At 31.9% G+C, this 22,492-nt stretch overlaps 2 protein-coding genes and 1 long non-coding RNA gene across 3 annotated transcripts; 2 read left to right on the top strand and 1 right to left on the bottom strand.

The window, feature by feature from the left end:
- Positions 1–498: 498 nt before the first annotated feature.
- On the bottom strand, positions 499–8,930 carry LOC139524409 (endonuclease/exonuclease/phosphatase family domain-containing protein 1-like). The gene is made up of 8 exons (XM_071319183.1): positions 8,297–8,930; positions 6,337–6,388; positions 5,439–5,546; positions 4,794–4,922; positions 3,163–3,298; positions 2,317–2,370; positions 1,601–1,741; positions 499–993 (listed from the first exon to the last, which is right to left on the bottom strand). The coding sequence occupies exons 1-8, from the start codon at positions 8,647–8,649 to the stop codon at positions 818–820; spliced, it is 1,149 nt and encodes a 382-aa protein (XP_071175284.1). The 5' UTR covers positions 8,650–8,930; the 3' UTR covers positions 499–817.
- A 1,392-nt stretch (positions 8,931–10,322) lies between these two features.
- On the top strand, positions 10,323–14,387 carry LOC139522517 (uncharacterized). The gene is made up of 2 exons (XR_011664457.1): positions 10,323–10,664; positions 14,169–14,387. It is a non-coding gene; the product is annotated as an uncharacterized lncRNA (long non-coding RNA).
- A 1,751-nt stretch (positions 14,388–16,138) lies between these two features.
- Positions 16,139–18,486, top strand: LOC139522516 (cholecystokinin receptor-like). The gene has a single exon (XM_071316003.1). It carries the CDS (start codon positions 16,203–16,205, stop codon positions 17,397–17,399), a length of 1,197 nt encoding a protein of 398 aa, XP_071172104.1. The 5' UTR covers positions 16,139–16,202; the 3' UTR covers positions 17,400–18,486.
- Positions 18,487–22,492: the final 4,006 nt, after the last annotated feature.

The following is a 22,492-nucleotide window of genomic DNA, read 5'->3' as shown; positions in this document are numbered from 1 at the left end:
TTTTTTTTCCATGAGTAAATGTAGATTCCTTGTAAGACTGTGTCAAACTATTACTTAGAAATTGGTTTTGTAGACTAATTACTTGCATGTAGTACCTATAATTCGCCTAAAATGATATTTGATATGATGCAGTTTGCCTATATTTCTTCCAGTAAAACTATTTTTTATAGCAGTTTTACATGCAAATGTTGCGTAAAATATACAAAATATTTGAAAATAATTTGTAACTTGCACGTTTGGAACATTGTATGTTTCCTTGGTTACTGGTTATTCCTCACTTATTTAGGACAAGAAAATCATGTTAAGAGAACACTGTACACATTTTGCAAAATTTGATATGAATTGTCCTTGCTTAAATGCATCAGCAATTCATTTGTACTAATTCAAAATAAATGATGAACACTATCCCATAATGTAAATTTACACAGACCATAAGCACATACATGGAATGGATGTGAACTGAAGAAGAAACCAAAAATAGTATGATAAACACAAAGGTTTTATTGATTTACTTTTTATTCGTTTTATTGCAATTTTTCTGTTTTAAGTAAGGATTTATCATTTACATAAATTGTAATGACATAATTATTTTCTAAAACATAACATCAATATATTTAATTTCCTAGTTCTTGCAAAACGTTTACATTAACGTCTTGTTGATGATAGCATACGCAATTTGATGAATATATGAATGCACATTCAATGTATAGGTTATTTTAATGATGATAACTAAATCAGATAGTGTGTAAATAGTTTCTGTAGACAACAGTTATCTTCAACGATTGATGTAATTTGACATTTGATATGCATCGTTTTATCAACCAGTGATAGTAAAACTTGTATCTGGAATAATTCTTAGATCCGCTGAGTCATAGTCTTTCCCTGTGTATAGCTCTGTCCAAACTGGACAATGGTCACTGACAACACCTCCCCACGACCATCCGTTAGGTATCAATGGACTTGTCAGATTTTCTCTTATAACACCCGAATTACCTTGAAAAAGAAATATAAATCAATTTCACAAATGATAATGATGATAATGTTAATCTGTTTATGACTAAGATTTACTGCGCATGCATGTTTAATAGATCATGCACATTTAAAATGTTTGATAATTTTTACTGAAATAAAATTGTAATTCTACTGACAGCCATCAGTTCTGTTCATATCTTTCGATAATAAACCAGTCAAGGTTAGTCGATAAGAAAAGCTTCTTTTTTTTTAAAGCATTTGCTTTTACTGTCATCGTGTATGTCCATTTTGTTTATCGTGAAAATAAAGGGAACACGTTTTTCGTTCTACAGTTCTTTCAGGATCGTGAATAAGTATGTGTAACAGTGTTTGCTTGACTTTGGTATTGAAAATAAAGCTGATCTAATTAAGCATTCCTCAAATGGAGAATTTGATTAAAAGTTTAATTGTTAACCCTATTGCACAGAAATTTTAATCCGCGGAAGGTTACGTAAATTTACGAAGGCAGTGATAACATGATGGTTATATTTGTTGTCTCATTTATCGGTTTTGCTAAACGTCAGATAAGTTTTCTTGCTACAATATTTCCAAGTTTAAAATATTACAGACAATTGAAAGTACCTCATACCTGAAAATGCATTATGTGTTCTGCTACTTATCCATATATGATCATAAATCTTGCTACCTTCAGGGTTGCTATTGCTGACGTTTGTAAAAACACCAATTGGAACACAATTACTATATCCGTTCTCTCTCATAATATCAAAATCTGTAAAAACATACGTCATTCTTAATTAGGTTAGATTGTTTCCAACTGGATGAAATCATTAATTTCAGTTGTTCATGTGTTGACTAAGATATGAAGTTATTGTTCATTACATTTTTTTCTATAGATGAAAGCACACATTTATGCAGAAATTTCATACTATTGTAAACTATTAGTCAACGATTTAGTCCAGACCAATGAGCCATTATAATGCTTTACTCAGGTTGTTTTGATTGAACGAGAAAAGAAGAGGGAATCGTTGGAACATCCAAGAAAGTTATATCTTATGCAAGCGTAAACATTATTAACTATTTAACAGCATTGTACATTCATTTTTATTCTATTGAGTCTTTCTATTAATTGTTACTTTCATTTGTTTCATCAAGAATAATAGGCATTATTCACAAGCCTTGACATCTGTATTGGTCAAATCACGGAGTTTGCTAGGATAATTTCTCGAGTTTCACCTAAAAAATATGGTAACATAACCATACTTTTTTTTAAATTGCTCTTATAAAATTGAAATATGATATAATTTAACTTGAATAACATGTGTATACCTTATTCTGTTTTCATACCTTCTTCTTTTGGATCTAAATTGAAGTCTCCTAATATAATGATATCTTCTTCTCCTGAAATTATATTAAAATACTGTTGCATAGAGGCTAATGGGATTAACATCGCTTAAAATAATAATACTTGAGAAAATGGTTTTAGAAGGTCTGAACATTGCCTCCGAAGAAAAATGATGTTAACTGAACAGCAAATTACAGATATGTAAAAACACTTTTTGGTTACATTTAAAAGTAGTATAATATCCTAAGGTAGCTTTATCATACTAGTACCTTGCAAATTCACAACGCCTTTCTAATACTATTCAATTCATTTCAATCATGCCTTTGAGTCCTTGACAATTTCACCTATTGTGTCTGTTTGTTTTGTTCACGCATCGTTGTCAATATAATGAAATTTGATGCGACTGTCATACAGGTGAGAGGTTTAGCTAGCTATAAAACTATAAAAGTTAAATCCACCATTTTCTACAAGAAATTGGTATCAAAGGTACCAGGATTATAACCCTTAATACGCCAGACTGTCTGTACCAATTCAGGAATATGACAGTTGTAATTCATTCGTTTGATGTGTTTGGGCTTTTGATTTTGCCATTTGATAAGAGACTTTCCTTTTAGAATTTTCCTCGGTGTACAGTAAGTTTGTGATTTTACTTTAAACCATCCAATCTAAAATAGATAAATAGAACAAAAATGCATATAAATCTGTCGTATCGTCTGATATGCTGATTATTCCCATGATTGAAAGCTTAATCACATAAAACATACGATATTAGATAAACATTTCCCGGGACTTTTAAGGCCGATTCTTTTAAACTGGCTTACTGCAGTGAAACTAACGTATTTAATTACCTGGATATTGTTGTTCTAAGGCATCTATCACTTCAGGTACTTTATCTATCTCCTTCTGAAGCCTTTCTAAGTCTTCGTTATCTAGACCAGTCGCTTTTAGATGTACACTCCCAATTATACAATCAAATTTCTTAATCTGCAAAACGTGTATCATATGTATTTTCATCCGATGTTTATTAATAGTTATCAAAGGTAACAGGATTTTATATAAAACGCCAGACGCGCGTTTCGTCTACATAAGACTCATCAGACGCTCAGATCAAAATATAATATTCAGACTTTACGATAAAAAAAGATGATTTAAGCATCCCAATTGTGAACGTTCCATTTCTATGCAGCAGCATTATGGCAGCGCCTACATATGGGACACGTTTATTCAAATTAATACGATATTATACAGCTTGCATTTCCGACCATGATTTCCTTGACAGTCGGCTGCTACTTGCAAATATCTATAAGACTATGGATTTCAAGTCTTTCAACTTTACCCGAACCCCATCACGAGTTTGATGACTGTTATGGAATACATGTATCTGTTTTACAGATTACGACTTGTATTGTTCAAAATCCCGTGCCTTTTGCCCTCGAATGTAAGGATACTGAATTATATATACGTATCACCATATATACCCAAGTAACACAACTGGTGTCACAATTGGAACAGGTTTTTATTTCTCTTCTGGAGATCGAATTTGACATCATCCCCTGTTGTTTGAATTAGGTTAATGTTGATCAGTGACAGTCTAGAGTTACCTATATATTTTTCTTTGTTTAGTTTTCGTTGTTAGTCGTCTTCGACTTATGTGTTTAAACAATACGATGGTATTTTCCACCTCTCTTTTACTTCTACAAAATATGTTTATACAAACAAATATGAATGCATGTGAAGTTCCACTGCGTTATGTTCCTGCACTAAATCAGGACCTGATGTTGTTTGTTGTAAAATAGTTTTTGTGTGTATCTCTTACTTTTTGAAGGAATTGGTGGTTCATGCGGTTTGTTGCATACTTATATTTACATATCATGATGAAGACATAATATTTCAATCCGTTAAATTGAGGTCTGGAGTTGGCATGACTGTAACTGCTAGTAGTCCTTTATTAATTTATGTGTCATTTTCATTTTGATTAGTTTCTTTTGTATCATATTCTGACATTGAACTGAGTTTGACTGTACGTTATACTGTGTGCTTGTTTTTTCAATATTGACTAGCGGTATAAGGGGAGGGTTGATATATCACAAAGATTGTTCATTAACACCGACGCATTTTTGCATCTGTCCCAAGTCAGGTACACCTTTTTGTTTAGGTAAAAAAAGGTCTTTGGGTACAGGATTTTCTCGCTGTACTGAAGACCCATTAGTGGCCTTCTGTTGTTTGTTGCTCTTTGATCGGGTTGTTGTCTCTTTGAAACATTCCCCATTTCCCATTCTATTCTCTATTTTATGACTATTCAATATCTTGGGTAATTCTAATAACCTTATTTATGTACTATTGCCCTCTCTGAATATTTTGAGTATAATGGAGTTTATATTTTTAATCGAGGATACATATTTATCGAAGTGAAGGAAGTTGATTAATGTATTAAGTATTTGTTATTGATGTTATTAAAGTTTTAGTAGATTAAACTTACCTTAAAAGTTCCTATAAATGGTGACCTAGTAAATGGTTTTGGTGATGTTTTTGGTTTTTCCAGCAACGCTGAATGATTTAATGTTATACCTCTGGCTGTGTCGTATAAATAGCCGTTGTATTCCATACTCTATAACAATAAGACCAGTATAACATATAAACATTGACCTATAATGGTTTACTTTTTTAAAATTGTTATTTGGATGGAGAGTTGTCTCATTGGCAATCACAACACATCTTCCTATATCTAAAACCTAAAAAAGAACCAGCAAAACTTCTTTTTTTCAATTTAATATTATTCAATTTATGCTAATCATATTTTGGGGACCTTGTCTGAGGAAGATGGGATTGTGTATTCATTAATGTCTCTTCATTTTATTGTCTCCTGTACCAAAGCGTTAGCGTAACGTCCGAGATACCAGCATCAGCGGTACTGACTAATTTATATTAATTCTAATCCAAGAGGTACCTAATTTTGTTAAATAATCCAGCTGTACTCTTTGTGTTGCATACCTTTTTGAAGATCCTAAAAATTAAATTCAAATCTTAGAATTGCAGAAAGCTTTTAAATCATTGTTTTGTAAATATGAATGAAAAATGGAACAATTGTTATTGTTATTTCTACAGAAAAAAAGAGGTGACATACTCGGTACATCCTCCCAGTAGCATCTGATACGACATACTGCCACTCGCCACGATGTCCTGGCCAATCCCTTGTACAGGACAAGGATGGGTTATTCAGCTCTTCACAAATCTACAATCCAAAACATAACATTTTCATGTGTAAAATGGTACAAATAATTGCTTATCATTTCAACCCTAGTGGTTTCTTATTTCTATACTGTTTTTTACAATTATATTTTGAAAAAGTCGTTAAAAAATATATACTTTTAGGAAAACATTTCATTGTCAGAATACTTTTTGTCGTACCCTTTTTCCTGAATGTGACCTACCGAATTAGACCTATTACCGGGTTATTAATAACAAGAGAAACACGACGGGTGCCACATGTGGAGAAGGATCTGCCTACCCTACCGGACCCTTTGAGATCACCCCAGTTTTTTGGAGGGGTACGTGTTGCTCAGTCTTTGGTTTTCTATGTTGTGTTTTATGCACTGTTGTTTGTCCATTGGTCTTTTCCTATTTTTAGTCATAGTGTTGTCTGTTTATTTTGGATTTTTTTTAAAACGCACATTTAATGATAACTATTGATTTAAGTTAAGCTAGTTAAGCCCGCATTTCTTAACTGACTTCTTGTGTGCTTTGATAAGAACAAAAATGCAGCAACAAATACGGATAGTTTGAAATGAAATGGATTTTTTTAAACAAATATCGCCTTTTGTAGATAACACATTATATACATCATACATCATGAATACAGAACACTCCCCGAGATACATACCATTTCTAAACAGCAATGAAATAAGGGAAAGTTGAATAAGCCTTGTGATTTCCGATTCGAAAACAAAATCTTGAAAATAAAAGAAACAACAAAACAACTACATTGTACAGAAAAATAAGATGTACATTTTAATGGTAAATACCTTTTCCAGGGCCTTTATATCAGCAAGCTCTTGAAATGCAATTAAACTAAATCTGAAATTTAACGGTAGATATAATTAACAAAGGTACCAGGATTATAATTTATATATATTATAAATTATATATATCATCCTTTTTATTCTTATTCTTTTTTCTCGGCCACTCTCCTCAGGGTTTGCAACACCATTCTATTACGTTTATTGGTTCTTTTTAAAGGAACTGCTTTCTTCAGTTTGTTACATATACCGTGGGAATGAGTACATGCATTGTTTCGGTTAAAATTGTTTTAGGTTGAGCAATATTTTTGTCACAAAAAATAACATGAACCTTTTAATTGTCGTAGTTACATATGTGTATGGTGAAATATTGTTAACTACACTTTTACCTTTGTCGTATCCTGAAACTTGTTTTCGCAGAATATTATTAGTTACATAGTGTGCTAGTGACCTAATACAGTATTTATGGGGTCAGTAAATTCCATATGGGATGAGAGCGAAGCTCGAATTCCAATATAGAATTTACTGACCCCATATACCGTATTTCGTCACTAGCACACTATGTAACGAATTTATCTTACCGACTATCACTATAACGTGTGAAATTTAGACTAGTGACCTGTCAAAATAAGCAAGTCTTTAATACTGTTTGAATTAAGAAACTATTTCCATTAATCCTACAAAAACAGATGCCAACAATAACATCTTGATAGGTTTAAATGTGTTTTATTAATTTATTTCAATCTTAATCATCAATTTCTTCGTCTATTGAAACCTAAACGAATTTTTTCTCAGTGCCGTTTTGTTTTTATAAAGGGACGTAACACCACTACTAACCGTGTATGAAATAAGCCCCGCCTCCCTACTACCTAATAAGGAATATAAAGGGACGTAACTCCACTACTAACCGTGTATGAAATAAGCCCCGCCTCCCTACTAACTTAATATGAAATATACACGGTCTCCACGCGGACGCTTTTAACCAATCACATTCCTAGAAATGTATAGGAGGTTAGATAAATACTATTATACATTTGTACAATATAAAGTTTGGTGATTTAGTATTTCGCATATACTAGAACTCGATTGAAGTTAATACAAAGAAACTCATAGATAGTTTACCTTATTTCCAAATAACGATAAAACATATTATTTATGTCACTTTATTACTGAACATACAATGTACATTTTTATATTACATTTTTTGTTTAATTAAGACAAATTTCACTGTTAATAGATAAAGGCAGATGTGGTGTGAGTGCCAATGAGACAACTCTCCATCCAAATAACAATTTAAAAAAGTAAACCATTATAGGTTAAAGTACGGCCTTCAACACGGAGCCTTGGCTCACACCGAACAACAAGCTATAAAGGGCCCCAAAATTACTAGTATAAAACCATTCAAACGGGAAAACCAACGGTCTAATCTATATAAACAAAAGTATTTATTTATTTCCAATGTCAGAAAAGTAAAATAACAAAAATACTTAACTCTGTGGAAAATTCAAAACGGAAAGTCCCTACTTGTGAGAGTGTTCCTGCACACTTATAAGCTACACACTAAGCACCCTCAGCAATGTTGTTTTTATTTCTCTGTTAGATATATATCCCGTATTCTATGTTTCTTTTATCTTTAGATATCAGGCACTATAGTAAAGGATAGTTCACATAATCGGTGTCCTGTGTTTTGAGGACTGTTGTTCCGCATTTCTTTCATTCGATTTTGTTTATTTCATTCAAATTTGCATCTCATTAAAATCGGTACTATTTGAATGAATATTAGTACCCCCTTTTCTTCGGATCTATCAAGGGCGTCTAAATTGTACGTCAAAGTATGTTTTTTCCTTCTTCAATTTATTGTTTATTTTTTAATCTTTTCCCCTCTTTAATTTTTCGACGCACATCAATGTGTACCTTCAGCTACATGTCAACTATTGATTTTTTATTTTTTTTTCACGAAACTCACCCATTTTCTAGAATTGTCATACACACAACTTCTTTAACTCCTGGATTATCAGCCTTTTCTTCATCGAATCTTTCTACATTCCAACTAGCTATTCGTACTACACCTTTTCGTCCATGTCTAAAGTTGAATGGCGTCACTTTTGGCCGAGAAGATGATTTAATTATGCTAATAATTGGTTCTAATAACTTTAATATATTTTCCGTGGATTCAGACACGTGGCTTTCTGTACATGCAGTCTCTGCAAACTCGTAAGGTAAAGGTGCATTTGTGTTCCTATTCTCGCTTGTTATAGCCCTCTCTACATGTTCATAATCTTTATTTTCTGAAGAAAGACAGCTATTTAGTATCCCCATTGCTAACAGTATGAATGAGGTAAACTAATAGATATATTTACAAAAAAATCATTCCCAAGTTAAGTATGTTGAACAAGTATTAAATCCACTGGTAATCAATCAATCCTCATTGCATCTACCACTGTCAACATCTTGTATTATGATTAATGTACGAAGAAAGAAATGTGCGTAAAATTGAATTATAAATATTATGCCTTCCCGTCCGGGTTCATCAAAGAAATCATTAACTTTAAAGATCACATATTAACTACTACATTTCATGAGGTAGATCGACCGAAGTTATCAGAGTGGAACATTTAAATATTTAAATTACAATTATTACGCTATTTGTGGTTTCACTCTGTTGTACAAAAAATCGATCAAGTAAAACGTTTTTACATAAATTATTGTAAACTTTGATTAAATATGTTTTTATATTTCTGTAGGCTTTAAGTAATGGAAAAGATATTTGTTGAAGTACACCACTGATTACCTCTCTATTATTTACTGTAATAAATTCTCCATAAATTATTTATTTAATGTTATATTTCTCTACAAATAAAGGTATCAACTTCTACAACAAAGTTTACTTAAAACCATTTGTCTTTTTTACGTATACTGATATAACCGCTTAACTATATATAATACCCGTAGTACTACTTATACTAATTTTACAACTAAAAACTGAAGAATGTTAACATTCATTCGGTGATACCACCGATGGTGTACATTTTAAAAGGAGATAATGACTCGCACAGTAGTCAGTATGAGAACATGACATATTATTGATTTGTTAATTTTTCTTTATTGTACTATTGTAATATTGGCGGACTATAAATTGTTACCAAATATGATGCATACCGTATAGCATGGTAGGATGAACTATTTCGATTCTGATAGGAAAATTGAAATATTCAAAACATTAAGGGTTATTGTTTTACTCCCAGGCATATATTGCTTCACCTTTCTTGTCACCTTGTTTTTTTTATTCTTTTTATTTTAATGCTTTCATCTTCTAATTTGATTGACCGTTATATTTTTTTGTATTCAAGTGACACTAACGAGTCTTATGTAGACAAACGCTAACCTGGCTTGTCAATTTATATAAGCCCGGTATCGTTGGTGTATGTTTTGTTTCCTTTCTTTGCATTTCTTTATGAGTAACTATTGATGAATATTTACAAAGAGCATTTCATCTAGATGCGCGTTTCGTCTACAAAAGAATCATCAGTGACACTCAAATAAAAAAAACTAAAAAGGCCAAATAAAGAACTAAGTTGACGAGCATAGAGGACCAACAAATTCTAAAAGATTTGAAAAAAAACCCACCTAAGATAATCTTTTCCCTGAGGTGGTTCTAAATAAAAACTCATCATAGAAACCAATATTTAGATTTTGTATTTGCGCCAGACACGCGTTTCGTCTACAAAAGAAATTATCCATATAGTTATCTACATTGGAGGCAAAAATTATATTTTTTGATAATGTACTGTAATCATATATACTATAAATGAAATTCATACTTTAAACTATGTTCAAGGGCTTCTTGGCGGTCTTCTAATGAAATATATTTTAAGCTCTATGTATTGCTGCCGTTGCTTTTGCATTTTACTTTAAAGAACGATGTAAATTGAACAGATATTATCTAAACTGCACTGTCTTTCAGTATCTATTGCAATAAAATTCTTTTTGTTATAAGGCTTAACGAATACCGTTATGCGTAGTAATTTGCACGGGTGTATTCACCCGTGCATATCTTAGCGGGAATTAAATCATTCGACGGTTTGCATTCAATCAGTCTACACGTTTATTTCAATTGCTGTTAAGGTCTGTTTGACTTTTTCTCCTTCATGTCTGACGAGAAAATCCTAAGTTCTCCTGAATGTACATATTCAAGAGTCATCATAGGTGTGAAGTTGAGAATCCCACAAGCAACTCTACAGCTGATGCTTTCTCATTGTTTTCCACAGGGCATTGATCGTCTAACTGTTCAGAAAAAGCCAACAAGTCTAATAACATCAGCAGTTCCAAATGAGGTATTATCTTTGATTGACTTTAATTTATGTTTAGACACATATGAGTATGAGAATGAGATAGTACAAGTTTAAAATGTAAAAGGTCTATTATACAATAGCTTACAAATTTGGGAAGAAAAACTTTTATTGGCCGATTTAAATAAAAATAGTTTTACCTATACTTGAATCTGGCTATTTTTTGAAAATTACCAATGCACCTACTTCTGTAATTTTGAATAACAATACAACTGCTTTTGAACATAAAGATTTTGTTAAACATGCAATTGCAGATTTGGTTTGCAGGGGAGTAAGCACTCCCCATTTTGTTGTTAATCCTTTATCGGTATAGGTCAACTCGATTGGCAAGGAATGGTTGATTGTTGACCTGAGACACGTACATCAATACGAAATGATATTTAAATTTAAATACGAGGTTGTAAAAGAGGCCAAAATGTATGCAGAAAATTAACATTTTGCATTTAAGTTTGATTAAAGACATCATCGGGGTACTATCATATAGATATGCATGTTGAATCGCAAAAGTTTCTTGAGCTTTGATAGAAAAGTGACACTTAAGTTAAATATAACACATCAGTTTTATCTTTTGTGCTGAGCTCAGCTTCCAATTTTTTCACTAAAATGGTATGCCCTCTAGTAAAATGTTGGCATAGTAAAAGATGCAAAATAATTGTTTATCTAGATTATGGACTTGGATTTGAACATACTGAAAAATTATGTTTAAAAGTGTCAAAAGAAGTATTGTCTGATTTATTGTCAGCTGGGTTATTGCCAAATTAAGGAAAAAATGTGTAGAAGTCATACAAACGTTAAGACTGGCTTGGTTTGTATGGGATTTACATAGGGGTACTTTAAGTTTACCCGAACAGAAAAATGTTTGAATATTTTGATTTTATTTTTATTTTGCTTTAGCACTTATAAATCCTTGTAATACGACTGCGAGGAAAGTTGCAGCGGATATTGGTAAAATCATTGCATTATCACCCGCATAAGGTAATACATGTAGAATTATGACAAGACACTTACCTCACTTGGTAAACGAACGATCCCCTTGTGACTCTAGAGTTAAGTTAGATACTTTGTCTATTAAAGAGTTAGATTTTTTTTTATCCTTTAACAAAAGGTATATCATTTTTATAATTGATGCATTCACGTTTGACTGGTCAAACGATAATAATTGGCTCTTTTCACATGTATCTTTAATAGCTTACACTGTAAAATATATTCAACTATGTAAAGCTAACGGTACATTGGTTGTCCCTAACTTGAAATCAGCAGTTTTCTGGCCGATCTTCTGAAAATTCGGTTTACAACGAATACAGGTTTATTTCAAATGTGCTTGTATTGAAACTTGATGCTAAAATGAATAAATGAATTTGAGTAAAAGATTCTGTATGCGGACCTTGTCGCTTTTTGTTTTTTGATATTGTATGTAGATTGTACAGTGTACATGTGTTTAATATGCGGACCTGGCCGCTTGTATCACGGACCTGGCCGTGATTTTCTGTCCTTGAAGGATAGGATATTGCATATCTTTCCATGTCCTGTATTGAAACTTGATGCTATATTGAATGAATGAATTTGAGTAAAAAATTCTTTATGCGGACCTTTCCGCTTTTTGTTTTCTGATATTGTATGTAGATTGTTCAGTGTACATGTGTTTAATATGCGGACCTGGCCGCTTTTATCACGGACCTGGCCTTGATTTTCTATCCTTGAAGGATATGATATTGCATATCTTTCCATGTCTTGTATTAAAACTTGATGCTAAAATGAATGAATGAATTTTGAATAGAAAATTCTTTATGCGGACCTTGCCGCTTTTTGTTTTTTGATATTGTAACTGTAGATTGTACAATATACATGTGTTTAATATGCGGACCTGGTCGCTTGTATCACGGACCTGGACGTGATTTTCTGTCCTTGAAGGACAGGATATTGCATATCTTTCCATGTCTTGTATAGAAACTTGATGCTAAAAGGAATGAATGAATTTTAAATAAAAATCTTTATGCGGACCTTGCCGCTTTTTTTTTTTTTATATTGTAACTGTAGATTGTACAGTATACATGTGTTTAAAAGACTTGGCCTCTTGTATCATGGAACTGGCCTTTGTTTTCTGTCTTTCAACGATAGGCTATTGCATACCTTTCCATGTCTTTTGTAGATCTCTGTTAGTAAGGAATGGAAAGATATCTACAAACTGTTGCGCAAACTTTGGTTACTTAATACAGCTTTTGCAGTTATGGACGTAGCTAAAAAGAGTAAATCATATTCCACTAACAAGATATACGATTTATATTTTAATAAATTCAATATTTGGTGCAGGAAGTACAATTTTAAGATGTTGACAGTGAATATATCTACGGTTTCCTTGTATCTCACAGAATTAATACAGTCAGCTTGTTCAGTGTCCATACTTAATTCTAACTTTTACGCAATTAAGTGGTATCGCGAACTGTTTTTATATCCAAACCGTGGTTGCACTTCACTGTCAAACATTGTCTTAGAAAGAGAAAAAGAATTTTGGCCACAGCGGATATGATTGTTTAAACTAGTTAACCTGTATCATGATATTTCCCACCTGTCCAACTGTACGTCACTTTGTATGTGGTAATTGGCTTATGCTTGATTTTTTTTTACAAAGAACTCTCGCTTATAAGAATGAGTGATATAAGTTATCATAAAACATGCACGTTGAAATTATAGACAAATTTAAAGACAAGGTAGTATAGTTATGATAGCAAGTACGGATATACCGACTTATCCTGTTAATTTTTTAAAACATTATTGTGACAGCAAGTCTTAAGATTGATTCTTCTGAGTACTGTTTTGTTCTTTGCAGTCCAAAAAAGATACCTTAGTATTGATTAATATAAATAAGCCTTTATTTTATACTAGAGCCAGAGAAGCTTTCAGCGCAATAGGGTTAGACTAATAACAATTTGGTTTGCATAGTTTACGAAACGGAGGCGCTACTTAATCCGCAAACACCGGTGTTTCAGATACGATTTTCAAAGTTCATTATATACAGTCGCCTTTTGTCTCGACTGGATGCTGCACACCTACATCCCATAGTATATTTGTGTTTTGTGTTATTAAGCCTTGTATAGAAAAGAAATGCTTTATGTTCGGTTGAACCCGTGAAAAATAACATAATTAAATTTCTTTTCCTTATAAGGCTTAACGAATACCGTTATGCGTAGTAATTTGCACGGATGGATTCACCCGTGCATATCTTAGCGGGATTTAAATCATTCGACGGTTTGCATTCAATCAGTCTACACGTTTATGTCAATCGCTGTTAAGGTCTGTTTGACTTTTATTTTTGTTTTTGTTTAAAAAAACAATTTTTGTTCTATAGGTACTGTCTTTCACACGTATAAGATTTTTCTTATAGAATTGTTCAATTCAATAGATGCACATGTATACTGTCCAAAGTTACAGTATCCATTCATTTACATGTAGTTGTGAATTGTTTCTAATTTTTGTAATTATATTTTGTAGATTGTTCAGGCTGTTGATCATACTTCTAGGGAAGAGAATGTGATAAGGACTGTTTTTTGCGTAACACCTGCCATTCTAATTTTTTGTTCACATGTTGTTATTATGTTCCGAATGTATTATTAAAAGACTGGATGCTGCAAACCTACATCCCATAGTATATTTGTGTTTTGTGTTATTAAGCCTTGTATAGAAAAGGTTGAACCCGTGAAAAAGAACATAAGTATACTAAATAAAAATGAGAAGGGTAATCCCTCCGAATAAGTTTTTTAAAAGTTTGATTAGCTTTTGAGGTGAATGACGAAATTTTTGTGCTTTGTATAAAAAATTGCCATAAAAGATTGAATGTGAAATACCTAAACATTTAAGATGTCTTCATGTTGATTTATACGAATGATTTCCTTGTACTGATGATTAAAGTTAACTGAACGTTTTAACTAGTTTGTTATATTGAAAACCCTGGTGAGATATTTTTTCAGTTAAACAGAGATTTTTTTTCGTTAAAATCAAAAAAACGTTGTGACATAAACGAGCTGTTCAAACAAGTTGAGGTCTATAAACACCAGTTGATGTTGATGTCAAAGAAAGTCTATGACAAATGTGTTCAGAGTAAGGACCTGTTACGACGAAGACTTGTGGAAGCTCTGAGGAATGATAAAATAAAATAAAAAATGTTCTTATCAATTCCTCTATTCATTTTTATTTTCTGTACAAATGTATTGATGATGATAATACAATAATTGAAGCCTCTTTTTTTTGGGTCTATACGAGGATATGTCGACCGTAAAGAAGTTTATCGACTAAGGAGGAAGATATACTTCATCAAATTGATACACCCTCATATATATTCCCTATAAAGGGTACACTTGTTATATTATAATGGTCAATACGACATGAAAAGAAAACACTACAAAATATACATGTATCCACTTTAAAAATAAAACATTGAACTTTTTCTTTCCTACAAATGTTGATGTAGCTGTAAACAACTTAAATAAATCCATATATTTAAATAATATACATTCATTACCAAGTTATAACTTTTTGGCACAAGTTAACAATGATTTCGTGGAGTTGTTTGTCATTTAGCTTTTTCCTGTACATGTTCTAATATACATATACAACCTTTTGTATATGAACATATTCTATTTTTTATGCATATATTTAATTTTTTAACACATTTTTATATATTGAAATATATATTTTGTTGTTATAAACAAATATCATTATTAAACACTTTGTATTGTTATGCACATATATCTTATTTTCTGTGATTTTTGAAACGTTTGACACTCCATAAGCTTATACTAAAAATAAAATGGAATAGATTGTGTACTATTTATGCTTAAAAAAACCAGTTTCCTTGTTAGATGATTAAATAACAAATTAAGCGAGGAAACATATATTTTTTTTAAGCCGGAAGGTATCGCAATTTTAATTAAAATTTGCACATCTACAATTTCGTCGAAAAGAATGACGTTTAAGCGGGGAATGGAATGAAGAATACCTTGCTCACTCAATCCGGGAAATATAAGAAAATGTATAATATTACAGTTTCTGAATTGAAGGAAATGATATAAAAACAAATATTTGAGCATTCCCGGTCAATGTCGTTCTTTGCACCTGTCGAAATGTTTAAGTTTTGTTGGTTTATATTTTTCGTATGAAAGGGTCGTCATATAAGATATTTTCTATACCGATGTAAGCTGCATTTGAATTGACAACGAGGATCTATGTTTTTCTTGAAAATATATTTTGACTTTTTGACTTTATATTTTTTATGAACATTTTTTTCTTCTTTTATAAACAATTAATTATTTTTATGAACATATATTTTTTTTATATATTGCAACGTTTGACACGCCATAATCCTTAACGAAAAAAAATGAATGAATGGTGTACATTTTATGTTATAAACCGTATTTCCTTATTAGATGTTTTGAATAACTATCTAATTAAGGACACATTTTTTTTTAATTTTCAAGCCGGAAGGTATCGTTCCTTGAAAATAATGACATTTAATGTAAAAAGCGTGGAATGGTATGGAGTGTTTTTGCTTCATTACATCAGAGGAAAATATATAAAATAATGGATAACATTACAGTTTTTCAATGGAATGACATGATAACAAAAACTCTTATACCAAACATTGTTATACTTTCGATCTACATTGTACTTGGAACATGCGGAAATGTTTTAGTTTTGCTAGTCTATTCTTTTCAAATGAAAGAACCATCAGATGAAAGATATTTCATACCGATTTTAGCTGCTTATGACCTGATAGCAACGATATACTGCGGCGTTTACATGATTATTCAATGTCTTAACCAAATTACATTTACACACAATATTTTGTGTAAAACGACACAGTTCTTTGTCGGACTAACAACATTTGTTCCAGTTCTATTATTAGTTACAATTGCAGTACAGAGATATCTGAAAGTGTGTTTGCCCCTGAAACGAGAATTAACCCTTCATGTTAAGAGAACTGCGTTGATATTAACAATAGTTATGTCATCGTTAGTTGCATTGCCGATACCGTTTGTTTACGGTTCTGTTCAATTTCATAGCCTCACTACTGGGATTAAGGGAACACGTTGTGGCAAATTAAAAGAAGGACACCAATTAGAAAGAGCTGTATATGCCATTGTTTTAGGTATTCTTGCTGTTGCAACAGTAACAACACTTATTGTATTATACTTATTAATTGGAAGTACAGTCTTTCGTCAATTAAAGAGGAACACATGTAAAAGTAGTAGAGTAGAATTCAGAAATTCGATGCCAAAAACTGATGAAGGTGGCGCATCGACAACCGGAAAAAGTTGTGATGATCAGAATGATATCATTGCCGATCTAGATATTAAACTGCCAAGTTCAAGTAAAGAACAGCGGTTGGAAAACGATCCCCAAACGACTCTATCGCAACTTGTTGGATCCGAAAAGAGACAAAAAGATAATCGTCGAATAACTCACAAATTGTCGATTATGTTTTTTGTTATAACTTTGGTTTTTATATTTAGTTTTTTGCCGATAGTGATGTTGCTTCTGGTTGAAGGTTTAAACAAAGATTTTTGGGAGAAAATGTCAAACACAGAAAGACCTTCATTCATGTTTTTATATCATATGTTTATTATTAATAATATCGTGAATCCTTTTATATACGCTTTCATTGATATCAAGTTCCGTGAAGAAGCGACAGTTTTCTTAAATCGTGTTTTTCAATGCAAATTTTAATGGTAGATAATAAACAACGCAAAATTAAAGTATGCGCAATATAATGTACACACATTATTACAAAGCATGACATAACTATAGTATAATCACCAAATTAATTTGTTTACCGGAGTTTGTTCTTGTATATGTAGGGGAAAACGAGGCTCGATATTTGTATTTCTAGTGTTTCGGTAATAAGAAAATGATAATGGTAAAGTGCACAGAATATGCAGGGGGAAAGGGCATGATGCATTTGTGCATTCAAAAGATTATCAGGAGTAAGCGATTAATTTTTAACTTTGAAATATTCAAATCTGAAACATTAGAGTGAAATTTAAGTTTTTTATGAAGTGTTTTGTGGATTTGTTCGTCTTTTCGTTGTTTTTCGTTTTTTGTCCTTGTTGGTTTTTCATCAATTTGAGTGTTTTCTTCTGTAATTTTTTTAATACTATGAATAGACCCGATAAAGTAAATTTGATGATTTATTTAACTCTGGTTTATCGTTTTTTACAGACATTTTGGGTGTCCAACAAACAATTATTTTCTTCATAAATTCACTCATCAGAAGACATAAAGCACAAATTACATTTTGCTTGTTGGTACATCACTAAGCATTTACTCAATTTCCTCTAAGATTTTTTTTACGAATGAGACGTAAGTACCATTGATTATAATAATGCAGCAAAATATCCCAACCTGTACAGTTTGAAAGTACTCGGAAACAAATAATATCAACACTACGGTGCAAATGTCATCCAGCCATCAAGGCTGATCAGCTGATCTATCCGAAGCCAAACATTCCACACGCTTTTTGGTCATATATGAAAAGCGCGATGTATGAAAAAAAGAGACAAACGTCAGTCTTTTTCCATTCAAAACTTGTTTTCTTTTTTTTTTAACTATATACAAACTAAGAGAAAAAAATTGAGGAATAGCATTAACTCCTAACGAGGAAGACTGGGTGGGTAGAAGGGATAAGCCTCTCTAGTTAAAACTGAACTACATTAAAAGAACTGATTAAGTTAAAAACATTTAGATGTAGTAAAATAAGTTTATCTCAACTATTGTAAGGTTTAATATTATGCTTATAGAGCTTTTGCTTGAATTGTCCTGCTTTATATTTTGAAAATCTTATTTCTTTTGTATTTTTAAGCTTTTATTAAAATCTTGCTATTTTCATTTATTATCTTTATTTTCCTTATCCAACAAAATACTTCATTATGTATATATTGTCTCTATTTTTTCCTGTAGAAATTTTGGGCAAATATATTTCATGCTTTTGTTTTAGTAAAGCTGTGTATTGTACCAATATTGTATGAAAGTAATGCAAAATATGTGAATAATAGATAAAGGCAGATGTGGTGTGAGTGCCAATGAGACAACTCTCCATCCAAATAACAATTTAAAAAAGTAAACCATTATAGGTTAAAGTACGGCCTTCAACACGGAGCCTTGGCTCACACCGAACAACAAGCTATAAAGGGCCCCAAAATTACTAGTATAAAACCATTCAAACGGGAAAACCAACGGTCTAATCTATATAAACAAAACGAGAAACGAGAAACACGTATATATTACATAAACAAACGACAACTACTGTACATCAGATTCCTGACTTAGGACAGGTGCAAACATTTGCAGCGGGATTAAACGTTTTAATGGATCCAAACCTTCTCCCTTTTTCCGAAACAATAGCATAACATCACAACATAGAAAAACAAACGATAAAATATCAATTGGCAGACTTAACTCAATCAAAAAACGTATGATTACACAATGAACGAATAAATTTGATCTGCGATATCTGAATACAAATGCACAGTTAAATAAATATTAGAGACAAACATTCATGACCAAAAAGCTGACAAACAAATTCAAACACACTGAGAAATATTTAACCAATCAATGTTCACTATAGAAAAAAACCGGTTTTTTATAATCTTGAAGTTTATACAAATGTTGTAAGAATAAGTGAAAAATTGAGGATATTACAAATAATCAAAGCTGGTGTACAGACAAGATCCATATAAATAAAAAATAACAAAAAAAGCATTATAAACAGTATCAACAGGTCGAATTAACAAGAAAATACGATTTGAGAGTACTCGCAGTTACTGACAGCTAGTTAAAAGCCAAAACCAATTAATAGTAAAAAATCATGCATCAGATACTAAAATCGACTAAAACACATCACAGGGATTTAGTATTTTAACGTCATTAATAGTCAAAGAAGACATGACTTGTGCAATGCCAAAAATAAATGTATCGACAGGTAGTAGTATAGTGAAGAGCGACTTCTATAGAAACAAAAGTTAACGTGTCTGTGTCTCTATACATCTCGCCTCAAAAGATAATGAAATTTAGTTATGTTTTAATTTGCTAATGACAAAATCAATATTAGTGCCAATGTGAACTATATTCAGAGATCTAATTACAATATTGGTACGATAACCCTTACTTATAAGTTTGTTTAAAGGTTCGATGAGTTTACAAGGATCACATAGTGATTTCCTCGCTTTAAGTACAATATTACCATAAAATTTAGGATGTGAAATACCATTTTTAATAAGCTTTCTACAGGTATAGCCAAATTTACTTATCAAATCTTTGTATCTATGAAAGAATTTAGTAAAAGTTTTGAGTAATTTATGGTATCGAAATCCCTGACACAACAATTTACCAGTGATGCATTGATTACGTTCGTTAAAATCTATGACATCAGAACACACACGGGCAAACCGAACGAGTTGCGATATATAAACACCGTATGATGGAGCCAAAGGCACATCGCCGTCTAAAAAAGGAAAATTAACAATAGGAAATGAAAAATCGTCTCTTTTGTCGTAAATTTTAGTGTGAAGTTCCCCGTTTGAAATTGAAAAGTCTAAATCTAGAAAAGGACAACTGCTGCTGTTTTTGTTAGATTTAGTTAAAGTAAGATCGTTTGGGTAAATTTCTGAAGTATATTTAGAGAACTCTGGATTATTCAACGAAAAAATATCATCCAGATAACGGTAGGTATTTTTGAATGTATCAACCAAATGTAACAATGATGGGTCTTTACTGAGTTTGGTCATAAACTGAGATTCATAGCAATATAGAAATAAATCTGCTATTAAAGGGGCACAGTTGGTGCCCATAGGAATACCTACTACCTGACGATACACTTTATCGCCGAAACGTACATAAATGTTATCAAGCAGAAAGTTTAAAGCTTCAATCATATCCTCACATTTCCAGTAAGTGTATCTAGCATACTTTCCTTTTTCGTTACAGAAAAAGGCCTTAAACGAGTTACAACAAATAAAATTACAATGAGATTTTTCGAAAGACCATTTTATCAATTTCAAAAACTTTTTCTTTATAAGATTTTGTGGAAGTGTAGTGTACAGAATAGAAAAATCATAACTGTCAACAGAATTGTAAGGACCATTGAAAGCATGTATTTTATCTAAAACCTCTAAAAAAAATTTAACACTCCAAAAATAATTAATACCATTATTTTCATAAGCTTTATTACAAAAGTTAATAACCAGTTCTTTGATAGTAGTAAGGGAGGTGGTTAGAAGCACTGATAGATTAGTAGTAGAACACTTACTCGAAGCGGAGATGAAACGGAATTTAAACGGTTTTTTGTGTAATTTCGGTAACCAGTACATGGTAGGGACTTTCAAATGTTCGGAAGATGCTTTAAGCTGGGCAGTGGCAGTGGTATGCTTGTTAACGATTTGACTCTCTGTGGTGCGCACTGACCTGAATGTAGAGGAATTGATAATTTCGTTTTGAAGAACTTTCGTGTAGTATATGCGTCACACCACCACTACATTATTTGCTGCCTTGTCTGCCGGTACGAACACAAACCGCTCTGCGAGTACCTCGAGTTTGTTTTTTATTCTAGAAATGGGTATATCATGGTTCCTATTATTAATTTCAGAATTGTTTTCTAAATGAGATATTCGAATATCAACAGTATTCATAATTTTATTCAAATAACTGTCTAAAGATTTTTTATGGGATTTTTCACGTTTGCACCAATTTTTACAATAGGCAGACAGAGCGTCTTTAATGACCTGACGACACTGTTTCCAATCTATTTTAGATGGAGGACGGTATTTCGGTCCTTTCTTTAGAAAAGTTATGACTTCACGGTCATCGACTATGTTGAGGTCTCCTGTGATAACATGACCATAGGGAACATATTTAAAACTAGATGTTTCGCAATCTCAAGTGGAAGGAACATTATTTTCTATATTGACGTCTGTTGTAATTGACGTATAATTGAAAATCAAATTTCTGCTCGGTTTTTTATAAGAATACGAAATAATGGGTTGTTCTATATTATCAAAATATGGAGGTATTAAGCTATAGACAGAAGAGTCATTGAATATGCTAGACAAATTAATAAAATCAATACCTCTATTTATATATTTTAATTTGAGAAAATGTCGTTTATGATTTTCAGGTTTATCCATAATAGGAAAAAGCCTGTGATGACAAAAAGCTGTAATAATACGGGTGTATTCATAAAATGGGCTAAAAAAGAAATTTTATCACACTCCAGAAAAATAGCATATAATTTACTTATAGGTATCTGACCCAGTTTGCATAATACTTGATGTCTGCCATTATTCTTTATTATAGATAACAGATCAGCAAGTGTATAATTTATACGATGTTTAATACGTTGAATGCGGTTTTTGCGTTTACCATGAGACCTATTATTTCTAAGTCGTTTATCAACAATATTAATGACATCGATATGAGTTTTAGATATGTTCCCCTGCCCTAATATTTTATCATTTAGACCGAGAGGATAAGCTGTTTGAAGTCTTTTTATCCAAAACAATTCGCGAACTTCGCGTGATTTTTCAAATTGCTTGTGCGATTCTCCTGGTTGTTTTTGAACGGTTTCGAGCGGTTGGAATTTTATATATTTCAGATTATGATTATGCTTATCTAAATGCTGATATACTAAACTTTTGAATTTTTTGGGTCTACGAAAGTGGTACAGATGTTCTTGATTTCTTCTGAAATACTCTCGTCCCGTCTGTCCCACATATTGAATACCACACTTAGGTTGGGTTCAAGTTACCACATATATATGAGTTTTTCAG

This window comes from Mytilus edulis, chromosome 5 (genome assembly GCF_963676685.1).
Source record: "Mytilus edulis chromosome 5, xbMytEdul2.2, whole genome shotgun sequence".
In the NCBI taxonomy this organism is placed as follows: Eukaryota; Metazoa; Mollusca; class Bivalvia; order Mytilida; family Mytilidae; genus Mytilus; species Mytilus edulis.
This window is presented reverse-complemented; position numbering and strand designations above follow the sequence as displayed.

Bases quoted from the DNA above. Each gene is read 5' to 3' on its own strand.
- LOC139524409 (XM_071319183.1), bottom strand. From the start codon at position 8,649: ATGGGGATACTAAATAGCTGTCTTTCTTCAGAAAATAAAGATTATGAA. The intron at 5,547-6,336 runs GTATTTACCATT...TTTGGATTGTAG, and splicing joins ATATAAAGGCCCTGGAAAAG to ATTTGTGAAGAGCTGAATAA. The intron at 1,742-2,316 runs GTATGAAAACAG...ATGTTTTTACAG, and splicing joins TTTAGATCCAAAAGAAGAAG to ATTTTGATATTATGAGAGAG.
- LOC139522516 (XM_071316003.1), top strand. From the start codon at position 16,203: ATGGTATGGAGTGTTTTTGCTTCATTACATCAGAGGAAAATATATAAA.